Consider the following 25,143-nt stretch of genomic DNA (forward strand, 5'->3'; position numbering starts at 1 on the left):
GAGTTCACTAAAATTTAGTTGTGGCTCTTCACTGTTTGAAATTTATTTTTCTTTCTCTGCTTTTTTCCTCTGTAACCCAGGAATTTTGATAACTGCTTTTCTGCCTCATTCAGTAACACAAACAAGATAACCTGGAATGGGTTCAGCACTGATGAAAACAAACAAAGCAGCTTTCAGAACTGGAGAACAAAAATAAATAAATCTATCCAGCAAATACAAGCAAACTGTGGAGATGTCAAAAGCAACTATTTAACCAAAGGTTGTAGATTTTAGGATCAAGTTACCAAAGACAGTATCAGATCACAAGCTTTCAGTAAGTGACAGAGAAAGGGGCAAACTCAGAAAAACTCTTTTTCTATAATAAATAATAAAAAAAATCCTAATAAGGGACAAAAATACCAACCAGCTTATTTGCAAAACCTGTATCTACAACTGAATGTTTGGCTGACAAATTGAACAGTCAAGTACAGGAGCAGAGCACCTTGCAGCCAGTAAAAGCACAATTAGAAGCTCAAAACAGCAGGACAGTCTGATCTGACATACGGAAATTCTCTGAAGCTTTTTCCATTCAGGAGGCTAGGAAAGCTCTTCCAATACTGGGTCCCTGAGACCAGCAGGAGTAGCAGGCTTGTAGCAGGCTTTTAATGAGCTTGTTCCAAATGACTCTCTGCTCCAAACTGAGTGTGCTGTTCGTATGACTGCTTGTGAGAAGATAAGTAGCTGTTCCAGCCTCTTTGAACACCAGTTTTTCTGGAAACAACTGATTTTCAGTACTGGATACCTGGTGAAAATTTTAGAGTGTGTGACTGGAAAATAGCATTCTGACATTTCTTTCTTTTTTTTTTTTTTTTTTTTTTTTTTTTTTACATCAGAGCCCTGTCTTTTTGTCAAAAAAGTTTAGTAAAGAATTTTCTAGATCTGTAAGAATTACTACCCATGAAGTATTTCGAATACAAATAACCTCTAGTATGCTGCAAATAATTTAAGCATTTGGAAGGACAGGCACTGGATAATGCGCAGAAATTTCTCATCCACAGAGCTCACTCCTCTGACACAATTTAATTCCCTGTTTGGTAGTATCTTTTCAGCTATCTTTTACATTACGTCCCAATTACTGTTTCTGAGAGGCAGTATGATCTCTTTGAAGTCTGCAAGGAGAGGGATGATCATCACCACAGAAATCGGGCTGGAGTGGGTACAGCGTTTAACATCTGACACTTACAGAATGAATACAGATTACACCCTAATCCAGAAACCTCCACATTTTTCCTGAGTACTTTGCTAGAGGTGACGGGCATCCATTGCAAGAGAAAAGCACGCACATGGCACACCTCTGAATATGAATTTCTGGGACGTACGGATTAAAGTAACTGGAAATACGAATTATTATAGAAATCAAACGAAGTATTTCCCGTATGGAAGAGGCACACTGGGCACGGGTGGCTACCCGAGGGGGGGCTCTGACCGCCCTTGCCGAGCAGCCAGGCGCCGCGGACGGGGCCGGAGGGGCCCCGAAACGGCCCGGGGAAGGGTCGCCGCCACGCCGCGTGGGCTGGGGCGGGCCTCTCCGCGACGAGGCACTCCACGGCGGCGAGGCGGGACGGCACCGCGCCCGCCGGGGGAGGTGCCGCCCCGTCCGCGCACTTCCTCAGCGGCCCGCGGAGGCGGCGGCCGGGAGCCGCGCCGCTGGACGATGACCCAGCGCCGGGAGCCGCGTCCCGCCGCGCCGCTGGACGAGGAGCTGGAGGCGCTCGGGTAAACGGCGGCCGGGGCGGCGCCGCGGGGGTCCCCGCGCGAAATGGCGGCCCCCGCCCGACGCCGCGGGCGGTTGAGGGGCGCGGGGCGGGGGTTCCCCGCGCGAAATGGCGGCCTTCGGGTGTTGCCGGGCTGCCCGACGGGAGCTGACAGGGTGGGAGCAGCTGGTTCTTGCTGCTGAATTTGGTAATGAAGCAGGGAATAAGATGAACGGGGGTTTGTCTTAACAAGCCCGCCGAAGGGCTCTGTACGTGGTGCGCAGCCCCTCAGAGAAGCCCAGCGCCTCATCCCTGTGGCGAGTTTGAGAAGCCAGCAGGCACCCGTCTACAGAGGATGCTTGTATGGCTCAGGTGGGTGGGAGAAGTAAATAATAGTTAGAAAAACTAGGGCGCAGGCAGGTGTTTCACATACAGTGGGGCTTCAGTTTTACGCAAGAGGAGCTCTGCAGTGTTGAAACCTTTACTCCGTCGGGAAGAGCCCTGGTCGTGTTGCATCTCTTACCTGTGTCTCAGGGGAGCACCAAACCCAGAGCTTGTCCTCAGAGCTGCTTGTCCTTCCCGGCTGCTTCCTTCAGCCATCTGTCTCCTTGGAAATTGGCCTGGGCCCTGGCCCAGAGGGCAGCCATCCCCACCGCCATGCTGGCCGCTCCTTGCCGGGCCCTGGGAGGCGGCCGGCTTCCTCAGGGTGCCTGGGCAGCGAGAGCGGCCGGCGGTTCGCAGCCGTTACAGGGACGTCACTCTCACTCCAAGGCAAAACCCGAGGAGCAAAAAGGAAGGCTGAAGGTTGCAACAGACCGTGCACCCTTGTCCAATTTGACGTGCCCGTTTTGTCCTCTAGTCACTTTTGCTTTTTTACGGGAGGAAGGATTGGGTTACTCTTTCACCAGCCGTGTTGCTGAGGGTGAGAAGAAAGGTGGGCTGGAGGAGCGGCACAGGTGGGCACAGAGAGGCCAGGGAGGGAAGGATTGTTGGCAGCAAAGTGAAAGAGAAGCCAATGAAGATACCGACAAAGCAAGAAGGCTCTGGTGTCACCTCTGCATTCAGAAAGTATAGATGAAAACAGTAAAGGCTTTTTGCATCCTGAGTACTTATGGATAAGGACCAACTCATCATTTATTTTTGTGATGAATTCACTTAGTGAAGTAGTTGGAGTGCAGTGAAGATACTTAGAATTACTATCTTCACACTGCTGATATTTTCCCTTATTTAGAAGAACCTGTTAATGAAATGCCTGTTACTGAAGCATCTAACAAATACAAAATGAAGTCAGGTCACTTGCAGTGGAACCCGGACCAGTCATTATATACTTTGCCTTTACATCTGTAGGATTATGATCATCTTAAAAAAGTTTATACAGGAAGAAGGAAAAACAACAAAAAGAGTTGCAGCTGCTGTGGGAAGCGTGATTCCCAATTAACAGAGTTTTATTCATTCTGACTATACAGCCTGAGTCGATTTATGCCAATAACCTGTGCTTGCAAACAGCCTCACTGGTTGGCAAGGAGTTTATCCTTACGGATGGTCTTGTAGAACTGCAGCCTGATGTGGTACAGGTGAAAAGGGAAGACTACAGATGACGAGGCTACAGTTACGCATTTTTAAAGTCGTAACTTCTTTATTTCCACTTCAATGGTAAACCTGAACCTTTCACCCTACCACAAAATACTAAACATCTCCATCAGAGCAGTGTGTTAAATGCACTAAAGGTGAATAAGCAATGCCAGGCAAAAATTCCCTTCAAACCATTAAACAAAGCTCTTTTTTTCATCTAGTACTAAAGCCACTTTTTTTACTATAACATTAAAGTATCAGCCAGCACAAAGGTTTATTTTTTTATCCTAAGCTTAACCCCTGGTGATATCACAGTACTGAATTCCCCTTACACCTGACATAGTATCTAACACAACCGAGACCCAGTATCACTGCCATAGTAAAGACCAACGGAGACAAGGTCATTCAAATGAGGAGGAACTTTGACATTTGTGTACCTTTGGGGTGGAATTTGAAGCAGGTTATTTTAGACCTTCTGCTTCACTGTGCAAAACTCAAAAGAAGTTGGATAAGTTTTGAAGAAGTGTGAAATGGGAAGCATTCTTTCTTTACTTTTAAGAGAAAGAAGGTTGGGTACCAGGATGTCCTCATAGTTTACTAGGTCAGCTGGTCATCAGAATGGAAGGCTGACAGCAGTGTAGACGGGTAAACAGCATAAAACCTATCTAACTCTCTGCTAGGTGTGGAGGACCTGGTATTTGCTGGAATGTTCTAGATTAATGCTCCTGTAATTACATTGAAAATACTGGAGCTGGTGAGAACAAGACATGAGGAAGGGAGAAAAAAAAATCAACGTATACAAACCCCATCTTTATATTACCCCTGCTCTAGAGATATGTCATCTGTCACCAGAGGGGAAAAAAAAAAAAAAAAGAAGAAATAAGATTTAACAATCCCAGTTATCATGAGGGACAGTCACAGTCACTGAAAGATCTAGATATATCTACAGCTGTTATCAGATTGGATTTTTTTTTTCCCCAGAGCCTCAGTATCTGTAAAGATGGACTTTCTGACCTTTTACTTCACAACAAAAGCAAGAAAGAGCGATGGGTTTGGCTTTTTTTTTTTTTTCTGAAACTATTTCATTCAGTTTGAGGGAAGATGGTGGCCTATATTTATATGAAAAGTTTGGGTGGTCAAACAATCAAGAGTTCAAAGTGCAAATTCATATTACTGTCATCTTCATTGTCAGGGTGTTTATAGGCAGAACTAATGCCTAATGAAAAGGAAGGTCAAAATCAGAGCATGTTGTTAAAAGCGTGTTATCTCATTCATTAACTTCTTCCCTAAATCTACCAAAATATTTAAAAGGAAGCAGTGAGGTTTGTCAAAAGAGACATAAGCATCCTGGCTTAAAGGAGAAGGAAACTGACATTGTGATTCTTCTTTGAAGGTCTCTGGCTATCCTGGAGCCAGCCCTTTTTCCAGTCGCATTTAATGCTGTTACTGCCGAAACGACAGCCTGTGCACTGCAGTGTGAAACTCCTGTAGCTGATCACGTATAGTGTGAGTTTGGGGAATTCCACATTGCAGTTCACATTATTTGCGCAAGAGATGAGAATGTGGAATAGCTCGTCATCTGAGTAATTACAGGCTGGTCTGGTAACACAGCTTCTATCCAAACAGCACAGCTTTAGTGACACTGTTTGTCTTTTGGAAGTGAAAGAAACAGGGCAAGAGGAAACAAGTTTTTTTTAACCTTTTTCCTTTTGCAGTCCGAGTGTTCCTTGTCATCACTTGCAGCACAGGTTTTATGTTCCCCCAGCTCCAGGTTTGACAATGCTGAGACAGATGGTGTTTGGTAAGACTGAACAATACGCTTCATGCTTAGGTTTAGTAAAAGAGGAGAAATTAGACCAGAGGTGTAGAAAAGAAGAGAAATTAGACCAGTTGTTGATAAAACTGGAGAATTGAGCAACTCATATGACTGGGACAGGGCAAATGGTTGTAAGGATTTTTTTTCTTCATCTGTATTTCTGATGTAAAGAAGGGCAAATGTACAACATCTAAAAAGTAGGCAAAAGAAATGGGTGAAAATCAGAAGAGGCAGTTGAGAGAAGGGGGTGAGAAAATGGAAGTGAAAATCAGAAGCTGAACTAGTGAAAGCCTACAGTTAGAAGACTCTAACTTTAGGGCTGGATGCACTGATGTTACTTCCTCATATTTTTATTTGTAAATTATTTTTCTTATGAAATGACACCCCTGTATTCCAACAAAGTACATAGGTGTGTGATTCAGTGTTTCAGTGTGACACATTGAAAGGATGTCTAATAAATACCAATTTTGGTTGTATGCCACTTATAACTTCTGTCTTAGCATTCTCACCCTTTTGTAGGTTCTCTACAGCTTTGTCAACTCGTGTGCCATTAGAAATATTGCCAAAACTTCATTTTTTCTGGTGTGAGGTACAGAGGGCCCTTCGCAGCCTTCAGATGATAGGTAATGCTTCTAGGGTTTGATATTAGGAAAAAACTAAAATAAAAAATCCAAACCGTGACAAATCCGATCTGAAATCCAGCATGCAGAGAATAGAGAACTAGCGAGGCTATTTTGTAGTCATTTTTGGAGTGCAGGCACGTGAAGAGCATTGCATCCAGCCAAAGAAGATAAGTCAGTGCTTTCCCACTCACTCCATCAAGCGGTACAATGTACTGCTCCTTTAAACTAAGAATGGGAATATGTTTTTGAGGCTAGTACATAGTTTCAAAGTGCAAGAAAATTCAGCTTCATGTGGTAGAAGATTTTTTTTAATGTGAAACATGGTGAAAAACCTGCAAACATCTACCATCACAAAAAAAAAATCCTTCAGGGTAACTCCTCTGAATAATATTGAAGTCCTACCGAGAGCACATCTGGACCATCTCTCCCTAATATGGATCTCTGTTCCCTCTCAAGGGTGGACAAGAGGTGAATTAGATTTGCTGCGTTTCTACTGGGCTCCTGCAGCTCAGGGAGCCGAGGTGCTTTCCACAGGGACGGTCACCCAGCGAGAAGCGCGAGCAGTATTGCACCTTCTGCGGTGGGGGAGGGCTGGGTGCCCATCTTAAGACATGCTTCCACGGGCCCGGCAGGCTCTTCAGCTCCAAAAAGCGTGAAGATTAGCATGGCCCTTCCACAACACACACTGACAACACAAACATGCTTACACATATGGGACAAAGAGACTTAATGTAACTTAGGGCAAAGTTAAAGTAACGAGAATGGATAAATGACACAGCAATTATCAACTCAAACTGAGATTGCTAGTCAAATTGGCAGTGTGGAACCCAAAAAAAGGAGAGCATGTAGAATTTTTCTATAGGGGAAAGGAAATAATTAGAAAAGAAAAACCTCCCAGAGGTATGTATGCATTTGAGACAGGAGAGCATGCAAGGCCAAGGGCACCCAGCAGTAGTGGCTCTAAAGGAAGGAAGGACTTCCCTCCCACATATCTGTCTTCATGTGTTTCTTCAGAGAAATCTGAATTGGGAACCCCAGGCAATTTCTACACTACTGGCGATCTTCAGTTTGACAAGTGTCAAAGCACAGGACATATTTCTGGACTTTTTTGTAGTGAATAAAAGACTGTATAAGTTGGGTCAAATAAAGATGACTTTTGGAAGAAGCTTCAGAAACACCCCAATATGCAACATATGCACCATGGTTCAAAATGAAAGAGCTAAGACAATTCAGCTTTTTGAAGGGCTTGCTAGGGGCTTCAAACAGCAGATGGGTGTTTGTAAAGCCTTTTGATTTCCTTAATTTCTTGTTTTAAGGCAGCAAGAAGGTAGATAAAGTATTATATTCTCTGTCAACAGTTTCCTCCCCCACTTATCACTCAGAAGACAACCAAAACTTAAGCTAAAGTTGACTGTCCTTTACAGTGGCTTGCTGGAGGAGCCATGTCTCCCACCTTGATTTACCTGCAAATTTCAAAGAACTGCCTAAAATATTTTTTCTAAATATGATAAATAGATGGTTCTCCCTCTGACAAGTACTCAAAATCAACTGAAGTGTGTCTAGTAGTATCTAACTTCAGGGCTGTTTGGGTTTTTTAGACCTGCTTACTTGTATTCGTGTCATCAGGCGGTCTTGATGAGAGAGCAGACTATTTGCGTGTATTTATTTACCTTCCTGGTGGTCTGTTTGCAAATGCTAAATTTTTCACAGCATTTTTAAATTTTACCCGTGTTCATGCAGTTAGAACAAATTTTGAGTAACCATTTTCACAGTGGAATATCCAAGTAACCTGGCAGTTGTTACTGACTGAAGCATCTGTGACAGGAGGAGGAAAAAAAAATAGCTATATATAACACAGTTATTTTAGCACCAAGATCTGTATTATTGTCTCATATCCACTTCTACTTTTTAAGCTGAGCGGGAGGAACATGGTAACATTTGGGGGATTTTTGTCTGAGATAGCATATTTAGGCAAGAAGAGTGGTGCAACTTTGGCAGCAAAGATTTAAAACTGTACTTTAAAACAGCATTATTTTCCCAATTAAGTGGGTGGGGTTTTGTTGTTGGCTTGTGGTTGGTTTATTTTTATTTTTTTCTTGCATAGTGATAAAATTTAATTAGTCACTGGCCTTGTATAGGTAAAGAGAGAGTAGATTTAAAGACAACATTTATTGAACTTAAGTGACTTCTACTTTAAAATCTTAGTAAAAAGCTTTTTGGAAATAAGTTAACAGCGCACTTACGAGCAACCACAAACTGAATATGCCTCCTTTATGAGAGTGACCACTTGGAGATTTTCTCAGTGTGTGCTCCTTTTGCACAGAAGTGAGAAATAGCGCTAGGAAATTCCCCCTCAAAACCCAGTGTTATCTTTCCAGCTGTAGGCCCGGCCAAGCGTGCATACTGATATGATCCTCATCACATCAGGACAGATCTGACCTTTGACTGTTACTTACTTGGGCAGTTAATCCCAAAGCGGATTTTGGCTAACAGGTGTTTCAGAGAATGATGCTTTGATCTTTAAATATTCATTATTTTATTTTACTGTGTAGATGGTCCACAGAGCACGTTCTAGAGCCAAAGCAGCAATACCCTGCCTGTATTGAGTTTCACATGGATCTTGTCTTCCACAGGGTTAACAGTCTGGAGTCTCTTATAAAGCAATTTATCAGCCAGCTGGCCTTTCAAATAGGCAGCCATCTAAATTCAGAGTTAAAACTTTGTGCGAGATGCCAAGTTCAGTGACAAGTTGTGATGAACAGATAAGGAGAAAGAGTATACAATTACACCTTGTTTCAGTTCGAAGGCTGCCACAATACAAATGCTGGAAAGTGCTGTGATCACACTTCTGCTTTCAGTCAAACTGTTTCTTTGGCTGAAACAGCAATAGACTTTGTCCCCAATACTGCAGGCACACACAGTTTAAAGGAAGGGGAAGGAGACTCGGCACCACTCCGCATACAGACAAGGGGAAAAGCTGGCTCCCTGCAGAGCTGTGACCTGGCTACAGTATCCCCACCTCCTTCTGCACCAGTGGTTCTGGCATGGGTATATAGTTATCATTGATATTTGCACACCTCATCTCTTACAGGATTGGCACTCCAGCCTTTTATACCTGTGGCTCTTCTTTGTGTTTGGTCTCAGGATCATTTCTAAGGAGATCCTTTTCTCTTAAAAGAAATCAGGTTCACAGGTTGACAGAGAATATAATACTTTACCTTCTTGCTGCCTTAAAGCAAGAAATTAAGGAAATCAAAAGGCTTTAGAAACACATATCTGCTGTTTGAAGCCCCTAGCAAGCCCTTCAAAAAGCTGAGTTGTCTTAGCTCTTTCATTTTGAACTGTGGTACATTGTGAAATATTCCGGATGAAAACGAAGCCATCGACATTTAATTATTTTCTTCACAGGATTTTTTTCTGTGGAATTTTTCATATAAAAAAAAAAAATTAGGTTAGTTTTAATTGAAGTTAAATGCAGCAGGTGTTTAGATGTTTTCCTGCATTGCTCAGACCACATATGGCCAAGTGGCAACAGTGGCAAGATTTCCTAATTTTCACTTCAAATTCTGTAACTTAAGTTTAGGCCTTTCCTCTCTTCCTTCTTCCCAAAAGGTTATTCTTCAAATGAAAACTTTAAGCTTAGCAAATGTGTTTAATTGCAGATGTTAGCAGTACAGATGAACTGAGATGTGGGAAATGCAGAGTTTGGAAGGAGTTGAAGTGTTGCATGTTTGCCCCAAAAGAGGAAGTGTACCAAAGCTTGTAGATACGTCAGGAAGTACAGATTCTGAAAATAGACAAAGGATCGTGCATATCCCCCAAAATTGCTTTCACCTTATCAGCATAGACCCAGGTAATTTGGTGCTCATGCAAGTAGAATTTGCAGGGTTTTTTTAGATTCAGCAAACTGTCACCTGTTCGTACACAACTTTGTAGTTAACAAAAAATAAATAGTGCTTGTCAAAAGGAGGCTGCTGAAAGGGGCACAGTTCTGTGTCAAGGATGGTAACTCGGAATTGTAGCAGTGTTAGTTGCAGTCCTTCCTCTAACTCTTCAGCAGCTGTCCGTTAAGAGCTGAGGGAATGATGCTTTAACCCCTTGTGTCTTCTCAGGTGGTATCATGATAACCTTACCCGACATGCAGCAGAAGCGCTGCTGCTTTCCAACGGTCAGGATGGAAGCTATCTCTTGAGGAAGAGCAATGAAAGGGAAGATTTGTTCTCCCTCTCTGTAAGGTAGAGTATGGACAGAATTGAATTTATCTAATGCCTCACAGCTAGCAGTTTTAAAATCTTAACTTATTCCCATGTTTGTTTGCATCTCTCATGCATTGGGATGACCTGCAGATTTTTTCCTATGGCTTGAACTATTTTAATATAGATTCCTAATAGTTTAATCCTGCTGAATGATATTTTTCTAGAAGAAAAAAAATATTTGGATTGTATTTGTAAATTGGTCTAATTTTTCCAAACTATGAATCAACCATACTTGCAAAAAACATCATTCCATGGATTGGCTGTAGACTTTCAGTCAGCATAATGCAGTTCTGTATGGCAGTTAGAAAAGTTTAAGAAACAGCAGATGGGAGTAGAAAAGTTTTATGATGAGGACAGTAGTAAATACACCAGTTAATAGGCACTAATTTCACCAGTTTCTGGATCACTGTGTAGGAATAGTCATCTCTGAGGGATGATCCAGTGTTTGACTGGATAGTTTTACTCCTCTGTTTTGGGCTAAGATTCAGTCTTAGCCAGTAACGCATGACTGATTTGAACAATATTTTGCAAGTGACAGATGTCAGGCCCTTGAATTCTTCAGAATTACAGCAATTTGCATCAGTTCAGGACACAGCCAATACAGAGCACAGATAGCCTGGCCTGGGTACTTCACTACTGAATCATGTTTAAAGAATCTCCCAAGAAGCAGAGGAGCCACAGTATTTTAGAGAGGCAGCGTGAAAGATGTACACAGTAGACACACAAGGTCATCCCTGCATGTCAGCTGAGTGGAGGTAACCAACCCTAAACACCTTCTTAGCCTTTGGCAACTGTATCATATATTAAGCCTCTACAGTAAAATTTTAAGGTGGTGCATTCCAGCTCATCTCTGCCTCAAACTGAGCCTCTGACCAATTAGTGAGCACAGCTCAGCTGAACTGCAGTAACGCTTTAAGCTAAAGTCACTTTGATCTGTCTAACCATGCTACTTATTCACAATCCTAATAGATAGGAATACAGCAAGTGCCCTTGAAATTGTGACTTTCTGCATATTCAGTACCAGGAGCTGTTATAATTTGGAAGTGTAATTGCTTGGAAACTGAGGAAAGTGCAATTTGCACATACCCTGTTCCCCAGAGGTATAAAAGGCAAATATGAATTGCTTCACTCATCTTGGACAGAAGACCCAGGAGCAAGCGTGCCTGTACATACACTGCTGAAATTATTACCACTACAGACAGCCATTTATACAAGGAGCTTGGCAGGGTGCCTGACAGATCTGAAGGTGAGGTTACAAATTGAGTATTCAGAGTAGCTGAATTGAGTACAAGTCTTGGGAAAAAGAATAGTAGCATTAATAAGTAATAGCTTTCCTTAAAAAAAGTAATTTTAAATGAATCATTGTCTTGCTGGCTAATATTTTTTGACTTTAGAATGTAACTAAACATTATTTGAGGTAATCTACCTCAGACTTTTTTTAATGTATATTTTGAAGCTAGTTTTAAAAGGCACTCAGAAAACAGCTTATTGTAATATAATAAAATTTAAATAGCCGTTCTTTTAATAGGAAACAAAGCTAAAGTGTTAATGAAAATAAAATTGGTGCTTTAACCAATTCTAGCCTTGGCAGAGCTGGAAAAGTCTACTTCAGACCAATTCCAGTCTCTTGTTCAGCTCTCCATGTAGGAACAAGAGTTGCTGCATTACCATACAAACTGAATATCCCAGACTGGAGTTTAATCTTTTTTTCTGTTCCATTAGCTTCTTGGTGGTACAGCTTCCTTGAAATACTGATTTTTATTTTAAAATGTTTTATTGTTTTTCTACTGTTTGTGTAACTCTAAGTTTTCCTTTCCATTTCTTGACTAATATTAAAACTTGATTTTTGAATAAGTAATTTCATTTTGTTCTGATACATTTTTTGTAGAAAGGATAATTTTAACAATTCTAGCTGTCATTTTCTTTCTCCCCTAAAATGTCTCCTTACCTTTTACTTTACTTTCTGTCTCTGCCTCACAAGGAACTTCATTATTCTAGTTTGTTTTAAAAGGCAACAATGCTTAGACATCCCTTGAGGTTTTTATTGACAGCTCTGAGAAATCACTTATTGCCTGAAATCCCCTCCCCCAGCTACATTAGCCAACTTTAAAAAGGAACTAGGAAATAGAGTAGAAGTTGCTCTCATTGCAATATTGTATTTCTTGTGAAATTAAATGAGAAGATGAAAACCCTCTCATTGCAGCAGAGTCACAGTAGCTATTTGCTGTGGTAGGGCATCTGCACTTGGCTTGCATGCATTGTGTCTCAGCTGACTGTAGTGCAAAACATGCAGGAGGCCAATAGAGGCATGTTCTATTATATCACGAGTACTGTTCAAAGATAAATATTTGTTTAAGTACTTGTTTGAAATTATAATGCAGAAGTGGCAATAAACAATGGAAAAGATACTGTAAATCCCTTTCGTCGTCTATTTTCAGTATATTTGCTACATGCGTTTTTCCTGAGACAGTTTTCTCCAGACTATTTTGGATGCTAGTAACATTAACAAAAGTAATTTTTTCACAGGAGAGATACTTGCACTAAGTGCTTCACTGACTTCTGAGATCAAAATATTTGCCTATGCAGGAAGTGGGGCCTTGCACACTTCTCTAGATACCATCAGCTTTCATAAACAAGTGCTGTTACTTCCCCAGCAAGGGACCCTGACTCGTATTTGACAGTGCCTACCATAGAGAAACCATTCATCTGAGTACAGAGACAAAGCAGACAAATTCTAAAGCCTTAGATATCTAAAGTTAGGTTATTAAATCCCTGCTTGGATGCAAAAAGGAGGCAGCCGAGTTTTGAGAGAGAAACAAGACATTTTCAATGAGATTGGGATGTTACCTGAAAAGTAAGACCTACACCGAGTAATACACGTACACTATCAAGACTAAAGCCTGGTAAGTGAAGGGATATCATCCTGCTTAGACAGAAGGCTGGAAACCTCCTTTAGAAGTCTTTCTACAGATTGCCACAAGAGTTAATTTAACTTGGCCTTTGTAGGCTTTCATCATCTCATATCTGTAAAGCAGCAATTAGATTTTTTTCCTAGTAAATCCGAGTACTCAGTTGAGTATTAGTGAGGGACAGTAATGGCAGTAATATTACTGCTAGGACGATGATTTTTCAGCCTGTGACCTGGCCCAGATTTTCTGTAGTGGAAGCCGCTATTTAAGGGTTGTACCTGCCAAATGCCTTTGGCTTTTATGCCTTGACAAATTTTCCTTTCTTATTTTAGGGGAAAAGATTCTGTGAAACACTTCCACATTGAACATACAGGAACTTCATTCAAATTTGGATTTAATGAATTTTCTAGTTTGAAGGAATTAGTCATGCATTTTGCAAATCAGCCTTTAATTGGAAGCGAAACAGGTAAGGAGAGCCATGGGTTGGTTTGAACACATCTGTAGTCATGCTTCATGCAGATCTGAGTAAAAGGAGCTTCTGATGTGTTATCAGGTAGATTTACTGCTGAAATGTTCCTCTTCAGAAGTTCACATTTGTATTAACCTCAGGTGCCTAAGATGTTCCTCTTCAAAAACTCCTTCAAGTATTCTGAAGACAAACTACATGTAAGCTTACTGGACTTTTGCTAAGCAGGAGCATAAGCTTCTTTTGATTTCTCAGAGAAGGAAGCATTTCATAATACATGTCCTGGGAGGAGCAGAACCTTCTCAAAAAGGGCAAAACCAAAGCAGGATGTTCAGTGAGGAAACATGTTTATCTGTGAAGTTGAAATCCCCCCGTAAGAATAAATGGAAGAGACTTGAAATTGTTGAGCTCCACTGTTCTTCATCTAAGGAAGAAGTGATCTGTTCCTCTTTCCTGTAGGGAATGTGCCCTGTATGACCTTTCCCCTTTCTGTCTGCAGCGGATCAGCCTGCTGATGCCATCTGCCATCAGTGATTTGTCTTGTTTGTAAGAAAGGGAAAAGCACAGGCTTTTAGCAACCAACGTGCTACCTGAATTAAAAGTCAAAAGATTAAACTGGGTTCCTACAAGTGAGTTGAACACCACCGGTCCAGAATCCCTGGAGAAGTGGATGCAGATTATCACAATAACGCCAGTTTTAGGTTTAGCTTCAAATTTAAGAGTTGAACATGCATCAGTACAAGTTAGTGCCAAAAACTTCAGTATCCTGTGTAGAAAGTGTATGCAATTAACTCCAAGAGTACTAATTATGTATGCAAGTGACCAGTTAATATTTCACAATAACTGCAATGTGCCACACACTAAATTTACACCAGTGCTCTTTTAACATGAGTGTTAAATTCAAGGGTTTTGCAACATTTTTTCTCCCAAGAAAAATGCAGTGGTACATTCAATATGGCACTCGTATCCTTGAAAGCATTCTCTTTTTAAGATGCTTTAAAGAGTGTTCCTACATGTATCGTTTGTGCCAGTAAGCCGTTTTTCCTGTGAAATCCAATACGCACCCGCAGACCTAACACTGTAAAGATTTCAGCTGACATAAAACTCGTATTTCTCTATTCCTTCACTGCATGTGTTACAGACTGTAGTAATCAAGGCACTGGTGTTATGTGGTCTCTGTGGACAGGATCAGCACTGCTGAATGATGGGCTCACTTGTTGCCTTAAAGCTCCCTAATCAGATTCTGCTGGCTCTGTGAAACCTCTTCAAGTTGGATGTGCTACAGAATAAGAAAAGCCATTTGAACATCACATCAAGAAACCTTCTTACCTTACCGTGGATAGCATTAGGCAGGAAGAGACAGTTAGCACTCAGGCAACATTCCTTCATATACAGGTGTCAGAGGTCTCCTGAGTGGTAACTGATTTACACCAGAAAGGGGGTAGGGACTCATCAGAGCCCACTTTAAGCCAAGAGTCAGCGTGGCCCAACACAGGGTCCCACAGCAGGTTGGCAGAAGGGCCAGCAATAGAGACTGATTTCTTAGGCCACACTTCCCTTCAGTGAAAAGGAGCAAGCGACCTTTGGCTCAGGCACTAGTAGAAAGCAGTTGGACTGTTTTTTCTTATTCCCTCTTATACTTACAAACAATTTTCTGTAGAAACACTGTGAGGTCAGGAATGAGAGAGTACAGCGAGATAGCATGATAGCATTTTTCATCTTGTTTAAGAACAGGATTTGATAAGCCAGAGACCCATGAGATAGAATATGTCATGGTTTCCTCTATCTTCCATTGAAGTTTCGTCTCGGTGGAGCTGGTGGTGTGTCCGAAGAGGCACACCAGACTCTCTTTGATCAGTACTTAAATGCAGAGGCCCACGCCCCTGCACACTGGTTTAAGAAGAACAGTGGTTCTTTTATATTGGGACAGCTGCAGGTTTGTGCTTCAAGCCCAACAAATCTTGTCTTACGGCAGCTTCCTTTGCCACTCCAAATTGCTACATGGACTCACATCTGTGTTTCTGCAGCGTAATGTGTACACTTCCTTCTGAACTACAGATAATTAAAAGGAAATTGGGGCTACTGCCTTCTGGGAGATGGTTTATTGAACAGGCAAGCTGAATTTATTCAGTAACAAGGTTTAAGCAATACACCATCATACTTATATATTTTTATCATTATTCAAGGTGTTGATGTTATTCTTGCCCATTTGCTTTGTTTATCAGTTTTTACTTAAATTATTTTGAAAACATGAAAACTTGAAGTCATTACTCAGACAAAAAAGCCAAGGTCACTTGAAGCTAATGTTTTCAACAATGGGACTGAATTTCATTCTTCCTTAGAAATAGGTATCACGCACAAACATGAAAGAATCTTGCTACAGTGGAGCTTTTACTAGTTCTTTTGTGTAGAGTCATCCGGTAACTGTACAGGTATCTTTTGTGGAGAAAAACCATGGAGAACTTGGTAGAAAACAAATTTTGTATAAAATGTTAAACTAGTCCTCTCAGTTCTGCAGGAATGTTCTTTATCCGTGGTGTGTACAGGTGGTGGTACCCTGATTCTATGCAACAGCTTAAGAGTAGTTTCTGTAGACTGGTAATGGGCATGCTCTCCTTTTCATTTTAAACGATAAAGCATTATTTTTCTGCAAGACCTGAGAGAATTAAACTGATTTTGACTTTTTACCTACTGTGGGTTGAATAAATCACATTTGCATACACCCCCTGTGCCTGCAAACAGATTTCAGTTGGTTACTTCAAATACAATTTTTCCACTTCCCATTACAAAACGTACTTTAAACCTTATTTCACTTTGAAATTACTCAATCACCTGGAGGTTTCAAGTCCAAGTTCTTAGCAGTTCTAGCATCCCTCCTCTTTAACAGCTGACAGTAGCAGCATAAAATGCAAATGGAGAAGCATTCGGTATGCTGTGACATTATTTTTAAAGAACAAGATTAGATGGTGTAGCAGTTACTATTTTAAGGAGGATCTTCACTATTGTGAATAGTGTAATAGATTCACTACTGCGAATGCAGCTATATGGAGAGAGCGTGCAATAAACATGACCTTATTTGGAGAGCAATGAATGGCTATAATCAAAATGTTACTAACTGGAAGGAGCTATGGTAAAACAGTTAAAGGTGATGGTAATGTGGGTTTACTGTTAGGAAGTCTGTGTCCGAAGCTCTGACAGATTAAGCGGTTTACGTGGCAAGCAGCGGGTTGTTGGCAAAACCAGGATGTCTGTTACAGCCTCATATCTGGTCTAGCATCCTGCCTTCCCGCCCAGCCAGCCTCCTGTGCAGGAGGGAAATTTAACGTGTCAAGTGATTCCCTGCAAGCACTAGTAAGTCTAAAGGTTTTAAAAAGGTACTGTACATTTACAGTTTTCACGGTTGCATGTAAACAGGCATGATAATGTCTGTAGTTGCATGTTCATGAATGCAGTGAAAGTGTAGGTCATCTGTAGGTCAGCATTTCAGCTGTAACTATGAAATCTGTGTTTCAGTTTGTTCTGTATTACCTAGTTACTCCTTGACTGGAAAGAAAGTTCAAGCGAGACAGGAGACACCTGCCTTTGAGGGCTGTTTGGTAGTCCTGTTCTGTTGCTGTCTTGATTTTTTGCCACTTACCATGCAATGCAGAAGGGGTTTAATTATCCACTGTTTAGAAGCAGCAAAGAGGGTTTTCACTTTTGTTTTCAGAGATGTAAGAACAAACTGATTTCCACTGTAGAGGGATGAGGGAATAGATTTAGGCAAAGTCCAGGTGCCCAAGGTATTGAGGACTCTGAGCAATAGGACAGAGCCAAGGAACTGACACCGGGCAAGTGCCCCTCTGTGGTCTGCATGAGTGAATTTTTGTAGAAAATACCCTTCACGGAGTCTAAATTACTCAGATGATGCACGTTAGAAATATTTTAAGAGTGTGGGAGAGTCATTTATGGCATCTGATTATTTTCTCACATGAGTCCTGCCCCCTTCCAGGAAGTGTGGCAGAGATCTTGGGGAGGTTATTAGTTCTTACTCCGTTTTAATTTTAGGAAAGGGTAAAATTAACCATTCCACAAACAAGCAGCTAATGCCCATTATTTTCTAAGACCATCTTGCCAGATGACTTACTCCCAGTCTTTTTCCAGGAACCTTAATTGTACTGAAGCATCCCTACCCACGGAAAGTGGAAGAACCTTCCATTTATGAGTCTGTCAGAGTTCACACAGCGATGCAAACGGGAAGGACAGAAAGCGACCTTGTTCCAAATGCTCCCTCAGTAAGTTGTGTTCTGGTGGGAGGTGTGCTTCTGGCCTGAGTTTAGTGTGATTGCTGGAGTGAGCTATGCAATAACACCAGTATTTCATCCCTCTGTGGGTCTGTAAGTACAGGTAGCCTTTGCTGACCAAGGCAAAACAAACAGAGATTTGCTAAGTACAGTCCCGTGACAAATAAAGCCTTTTACAATTGTTGTCACTGGGAAGATACTGTCTGCAGCTGGCCCAGGTGAGTCTGACCTTCCAAACAAAGAACGTATGAAAGGTTTTCATTCTCCTGCTGTCTTCCTTTTAGAATGCCATCTTAGCAGTAACATTTTCAGGAATTTAAACAAAAAACCCCAAACAAATGAAAAAACAAAACAAAACAAACCCAAACCAAAACCACACCATGCAAAACAAACACAACACTTCTCACATCTTTCTGACAACTCTCACCAGGCTGTATGCAACAAAATGTGTATTGGGTTGCACAGTAAGCCCTTGTTTTGCCAAACGTCCTTTACAGCCAGTGGGAAGTCTCTGTCTCTCCCCCCACAGGCGAGGAGAGGAATACATTAAATAACCAAGTAACAGCTACAGGATTTACCACATTTTGTCTCAGTTGGTGAACATGAGGATTAGATGACAAGAAACGTAGTATTCCTGACAGACATAAACTCATTACTACTTAGTATTTTTGCAGTTTTCTTTGTTTGTTAGAACTATTTTTCCCAGTCAACAATACAAAGCCTCTGTTCTAACTGGGAGGAAGGAAGGAGCATCTCTGACTTTCTAAGCTGGTTAAAAAGTGACCTTTTGAAAAAAACATTCAGAGGCGTGCAAGACAAGCAGGGATGAATTTGGAAAAGGAAACCCCAAACTGACAACCAAGTTAAGAAGAGTGTCTGTGTCCTGACAGGTACATTACTCAGAAGGTTTTTTTGGCATTTTCACACTTGAATTTTACTATTTTAGAATTGCCTTGTCTTAAAGCAGAAGACAGCTTGCTGTATTCTGACAGACCTAAAGCCAAAATAGAGTGATATGACAGATGACCCTGCACCCTTTTGGCCCTTGTGATTTTGAGCACAGTAAAAAGCTGTGTCATGTTAAAAGCTACGCCTTACTGGTGTGAGAAACGAGAACATCTTCATATCCATTTGGGCCACCTGCTCTGACATCTGTGACTCACTTGGACAGTAATTAGAGACTTTAAATCCCTAGTAACTCATATCTAAGTGAGACAGGTGGTTTTTCCAGACCAGTATTGCTCTGAACAGAGAGGAAAGTATTTTAATTACATACTCTTTTTTTTGAGAAAAAGGGAAAGGATTACATTAATACACATTAATGAAGTTGATAACCACTTCTGATGTGTCCCACAACCAACCCTTCATGGCCGAGTTCCACTTTAACCTGCAAAGAAACTTTCCTTCCACATACAACCAATACAAAGGCAATAGTTTTTCAAGAGCAAGTAGTAATGAACTTAGCAAGAGTTTGGTTTTCTGAGATCTGCAGTCTCACAACTAGGTCCTTACACAGAATTTCAGTATCTGAGAAGCTATAAGGTCCCAGTGTCACTCATGGCATCAGAGAAACAGTTCAAAAACCAGTTTCTCAGTAAACACGTTGAACGTAACAGGTTTTTCCTCTCAAGCCCGTGCTGTTTGAAAGAAGAGAGTGCCTAACTAAAACAGCACTTTCCCCCTCACTTGCATTTCAAGAGTAGTTTCTGAGGATAATTCCACTGTGAGGTAAACCTCAGGTGCTTTCTGGTTACAACATGTACCGAGGCAGCCATCCAGCTTTAGTAAATAAACTGTAAGTAAAACTATTTTGGTGCGTTTGGTTGAGAAGACGTAGGCCAGAAGCTTGCTGAGGGAGGCACAGTCTAAGAGATCACCTTTAGAGCCAGCGCGGGTCCACGTTTACCCGAGTGGCGGATCCAGCCGTGCGAGGGGAGCACAGGAGTGAGGACGGGGCAAGTGGCCATGGGAAGTTTCCACAAGAACAGGCTGCTGTTCCATCTTCTGGATGTAGGCAAAGCGGGGGGATGTGGGAAATAGAAGCAGAGCTCAGCCTCTAACCCCAATCCCTTTCCTTGTTACTTCACAGCTTGGCACAAAAGAAGGATATTTGATAAAACAAGGCAAAATAGTCAAGGTAAGGAAAACTCTTACTCCTTGCTTCTACTCTGCAATCACCCACAGAAGCTAGAGACAGTGTGGAGCCAAAATAGCTCCACCTGCATCCCCCTGCAAAGAGGAGCAATTTGTGTTTTGAGCCACAATAAAGCATGACTGTAAACCAGAGCTAGTCAACAGCTTTCCTAAGAAGCATTACACTAAATTCTCACAAGACAATTACCATCCGTTCTTGATCTTTCAGAATTGGAAGACAAGGTGGTTTACACTGCATAGGAACGAACTTAAGTATTTCAAAGACCAGACAGTAAGTAGCCAACACTAGTTCTGCTCTTTAAACCTCTGCAGAGGCAGCTGCAGCCTCCTCATACCTCTAGCTTCCTGCATCTGTATCACAGCTTCCCAAGATAAAGCTTCCCATACTCTCAGAGGGGTCAGACCTTTCAAATAAAGTTAAGAGTTTTGCTGGTGACTTCAACAAGAGAAAGTTTTACAGAGGGGAAACGTTTGCTGTGCTCTCTCTTACCTACTGGATAGAGTTGGGTTTTGTGTGTTTTTTGGTTGCTTTGTTCAGTGGATTTTAAGCTACCAGCACAAATCAGCTTTAATTGGTAGCTTTGGCATACAACCTAACAGACAGTGGAGCTGTTAAAATATTTCTGCAGATACTAGTAGTATATTTTGCGTTCCTTGATTTCATCCTTTTATTTCAAATAGTCACACAGTATACATAGAAAACCATTCATTTAAAAACGTCCTCCTTCCTAGCACTCTGATGTAGATTAACCTGCTGCCTCTGGGAAAAACTGGGTCCTTACAGTTGCTGTTTCTCCACCCTTACAATACCTCCAGTTCAGGTTCCTTCATAAACACAGCCAACCTGTTCACCTCTGCCAAGTCCTGTTTCAAGCATCTAAGACGTTTTAACACAACAGCAGACACAGCTGCCTTCTTTCACCAAACATTACCATTTACAAACAGTTGCACATTTACAGAGCTTTCCGTCAGTTTTTGTTTCAGTTCAAGCCAACATGAATTAAGTTTCCGGGATAACATTTCAGAGGGCAGCACTCCAAACGTTTGAGTAGCATTTGTGACTTACCAGGCAAGAAGGTGTCTTTGTCAGGAACACGGCCTCCTCCCAGGCTGCAGCTCTGGTGTCTCCTGGCATTCCCATTGTTGCTGTGGGGTTGCAGGTACCTACGGGCGAGCAGCGTGCTGCTGGCCCTGGGACAGCACTCGCTAGCACACCTCAGCACAAGGGGCTTGCTTTTAGCATAGCGTGGAACTAACGGCCAGCGAGGCAGAGGAAAATGTGAGGAGAGGTGGGAAAGCAACAGACACCTCCCTGCACCTGATGAGGGGCCGTAGGAATGGCTGAGGGTGTTTGGGCAGGGAGCAAACTGTTCTGCTGCAGCTGCCTCTTCTGAGGCGCTCAGCAGCACGAGGCTGTAACAAAGCAAAGAGTTCTCGCATCTAGGGAGGAGGGTTGCGGCCACAGTCACTCTGTGCCTGCACCTGAGTGCAGGGCCCGAGCACTCCTGGGCCTGTCCCAAGAAACCTAGGTATGCACACGCTGCTCACACAGCCAGACTCACTGCTGCTTCTGCTGCAAGCACTACTCTAGCTTTGCTTCCACGTTTCTCCCTGCCCAGCTTCATCCTTTTAAAGCACTTAAATTAAATCTCCAGCAGCTGGCTAGGCCTGATAAGATCTGTAACCATCCCCTTGCCTCTCTGAACCTTAGCTGGAGGTGATAGCAGATTTACTACCATGTCAATCATGTTGCAATGCCTCAACCCCAACCCTCAGCAGTCTGCATCCAGCTCAAACTTCCCTGCAGTAGAGATCTCCTCTGTTGTTTGTCTAGATCTAGACCTGTTTCTTTTATATCTAGCTGAATCCGTATCATGTTAGCACTAACGTTATGTTTGCTAGTTTGGGTTTATGGTGTTACAACTATTGTACCTATGCCTGGAAAAACCTGGTGTGCCTGTAAAGGTCTAGGTGTACTGGAAATGAACCGAGCTAGCCTTATCTTCTGGTTTCATGTGTTTCCATTTTAAAAGCATTTTCTTTTCAAGGCCACAGAACCAATCCGGGCACTTGACTTAACTGAATGCTCAGCTGTGCAGTTTGACTATTCCCAGGAAAGAGTCAATTGTTTCTGGTAAGTTGCTGTTCTTTCCACCTTGCTGGGAAGGTCAAAATAGCCAGGGAATCTGAAATACACCCACTGGGTGCTTCTGAAAACTCCCTTGCAGGTTGCAACCCTGCTCGTCCTCTCACTCACAAGTCTGTTTCTGTCAGCCGACTTCTGTCAGTCCTGCGTGGCTTTGCCGAATTGCTGCTGGCAAAAGGGTTTTTTCTCGGCAAGGAGGAAAGGTGTAGGTGTATGTGTAGTGGGCATTTCTTTTCCTAATTCTGTGAGGGTGTATAATCATCACCTAGACCTGTGGAACTTAGGTACGGTTCAGTTCCCAGTTCAGACATTGCTGCGGGTCACCCAGTAACGGCTTCTGTGCCCACACGTGGGTCTTTTGCCCGTAGGGCCTGGGGAGGCATCAACTGTGAACTGTTCCTGGCTAACCTCCCTCCTGGTGACTGGAGGGGAGCGCGGCCTCCCTGCCCTGCTCTGTCTAAACAACTGTTGGTGCAGGCCAGCTGCCTTCACTTTTAGGAAGAAGTAGTGGTGGTTCTAGCAATTTAAGAAATAATTTTAATTCTTTACTTACAGTTTAGTGTTCCCACTAAGGACGTACTACCTGTGCGCGAAAACTGGAATAGAAGCTGACGAGTGGATTAAAATACTGCGATGGAAACTGGTAAGGCGACGTGCGGTGTTAGGTGGCCGTACGCCTCAGGCAGCAGTCCCCCTGGTACCACCGTCATAAACCCCCAGCGGTGTAGCACCCGAGTGCTGCAGTTCCCAGTGGCTGCAAGGAGGGAGTACTTGTTCTGGCTTCCAGGCCAACTAGACTGGAATACGTAGTTTTTGTATAATGTATATACCTGCAAAACCACTTTAGCATTTCCAGAAACTCGTTAGGGAGAGGAAATTCCTTCCATTATTAAGGATGTCATCGTGTAGATGGTAAACAGTATGGAGCATGGGCACAGACCGCGTATGTTGGGTCATGAAGGAAGCAGTGAGAAGACAACGTGAAATCTTCGAAGCGTTGCTTCCTTAAAAATATCAGTGTTTGGGTCGGTCGTACTCACCCACATCCACACGCTTGCAGGCAAACAGTAATGGATTGTCTTTCTGTTCCAGTCGCAAATACGGAAGCAGCTGGAGCAGCGTCACTCCACCCTCAGTTCCTAGCTGCACCTGCGCTGCTTCTGCTCCCTCGGCAGGAGTCGCCTCTTCGCCGGGGGGAAGGCATCGCTTACCCAGGACGGGTTCACGTGTGTGTACCCCACATGGACGCTTGCTTCCAGCTCTGCACACAAAGGATTCGCACAGCTGAGAGCTCCCGGGCTGTTGAGTCACGCCTGGAGGGAGATGGTTGCAAAGTCAAAGTGCTGGTTTGATAGGGGTGGTGCGTGCCCGGAACGCACTTCATTCAAACACCCGTTCACTAATCACAGAAGTAGTCACTGTTGAAAACTTTTGTGGTTATTCAGAGCACTCGTGGTAATTTATTGCAAGCTCCATCACAACTAACCTTTAGCAGCACATTCTGTAACCTTCACCTTGTTATTTAAACCCAGTCCTTTTTGGAAACATTAAATACTGTGTTACCTGTTTAGGCTCCAAACCAAAAGAAAAACGAGAGAGGTAATTACATTCTTGTAAATAGTATCTATATTACAATCCAGAGAATATTTCGAGGCCCTTTTCAAGGTGATGGATGAGGAACACTTAGATCTGGTCAGCTGGTTTTGTACGGTTTAGATTTCTACCGCAGCGATGGCTACAAGTGAACGTTTGTTTCAGGCAGCGTGCATAGGTACCGGTGAGCAGCAGCACGCGAGCACGCTTGTTTACAAACCAGGACTGCCAGAAAGAGGCAGCTGGTTCCTGGCACACAAACGACAGAGCTGCCCTGGGAGCCTGCGGGGGGGACAGGGCTCTGCAGAAAGCTTTGCCTGGGGCAGCCACCAGCGTTGTTGGCAGCATTGTGAGTTGGGCCCCTTACAGTCTCCCTTGAAAACGGGCTGGGTTTTGTATTTTTTCCTCGTGTAGAGAACTTAAAAGGAGGTTTTGTCCAGAACCGTGTTTAGAATTAAGCACTGCTTGCTTTGTATCAAACAAGAAGCACTACGTACACTGAAAACAGAGATTTAAAAGAATACATCTTCTACACAACCCAATGCAGATTTCCATCTGTATTTTGGAAGAGCTGTACGCATTTAACAGTGCTGTGGCTCGCTACAGAGCTGAGAAGTGGAGGCCGAGTACTTTGGTGCTGTAGTCCAATGGGATGTTACGTTTTGGAAGTAAAGTTGACACACTGGAACGCCCCAAGACCAGCTTGGCCCGACATCGCGGCTGGCCCAGCTGCAAGAGCCCCCAGCAATCCTGTTCCTCCTGGAGGGGTGGGGAAGGAGAGGGGGGAACCCCATCTCCTTGCATAACAGTCAAGCTTCTGCTGAAACAACGTACGCAAACCTCTCCCGCTGTGCGAATGCTGTGGCACGGAGTATTGCTCACACAGCAGATCAGTGTTCCATAGATGCCTTTACTGTGAGAAGACTGAAGAAGAGGCAGGGAAAAACATAGTCAAAGAAGAAAATGTAGATTTGGACATAGGAATGGTATTTTACTTCAATTTAGAAATTAAATATATTTGTAAGTATTTTTATACAGATGGTTTTCTGAATAAAATGTCACTATAAAACTACCAAAGGTCTGTATTCCTATACTGTGTTGTTAAAGCTTTGTCCTCCTTTTTTCCCTTACAGAAGTCGTTTAACAAACTGGCATCTCCCATGTAGTTACAAAGCTTTGATGAGTCTGTGTGAGATAGGGGCAGCGTAAGGGGAAGCGAGTATCAGTACTCTCCAGCAGCATCGCCCTTCTGTGAAAATGGCTTGGAAACGAAGCCTGAGGCATAACCACAAAAGCAGCCTTCCCTTTTTCACATGAACAGGCTCTGGTACAAAATGTTGGGAGCCAGTTCAGCACGTGGTGACGTGAACCGAAGCCAAGAAAAGAAGTGGCACTTGGCTGGCCCAGGAAGCAGTCACGGGCGAGTTGAAGAGAAGTGAACAGCAAGAGCGGGCCGGGGATGGCACACAAACGCTTTTTGCCAGAAACAGCCTGGGGCTCAGATTCCAGCTGCTTCCACAGTGACCAGCAACAGAGCGCTCGTGCCAGGAGCTCAGTGTAAATGGGAAAGGGTTGACTGGCAACTCTTCACC

General features: G+C 42.9%; 1 protein-coding gene across 1 annotated transcript; it reads left to right on the top strand.

The window, feature by feature from the left end:
- Nucleotides 1-1,535: 1,535 nt before the first annotated feature.
- DAPP1 (dual adaptor of phosphotyrosine and 3-phosphoinositides 1) lies at nt 1,536-24,623 on the top strand. The gene is made up of 9 exons (XM_042808220.1): nt 1,536-1,755; nt 9,857-9,979; nt 13,242-13,375; nt 17,519-17,649; nt 19,748-19,795; nt 20,021-20,083; nt 21,861-21,946; nt 22,514-22,601; nt 23,051-24,623. The coding sequence occupies exons 1-9, from the start codon at nt 1,694-1,696 to the stop codon at nt 23,099-23,101; spliced, it is 786 nt and encodes a 261-aa protein (XP_042664154.1). The 5' UTR covers nt 1,536-1,693; the 3' UTR covers nt 23,102-24,623.
- Nucleotides 24,624-25,143: the final 520 nt, after the last annotated feature.

Source organism: Tyto alba, unplaced genomic scaffold (genome assembly GCF_018691265.1).
Source record: "Tyto alba isolate M040663 unplaced genomic scaffold, T.alba_DEE_v4.0 Super-Scaffold_6, whole genome shotgun sequence".
NCBI lineage: Eukaryota > Metazoa > Chordata > Aves > Strigiformes > Tytonidae > Tyto > Tyto alba.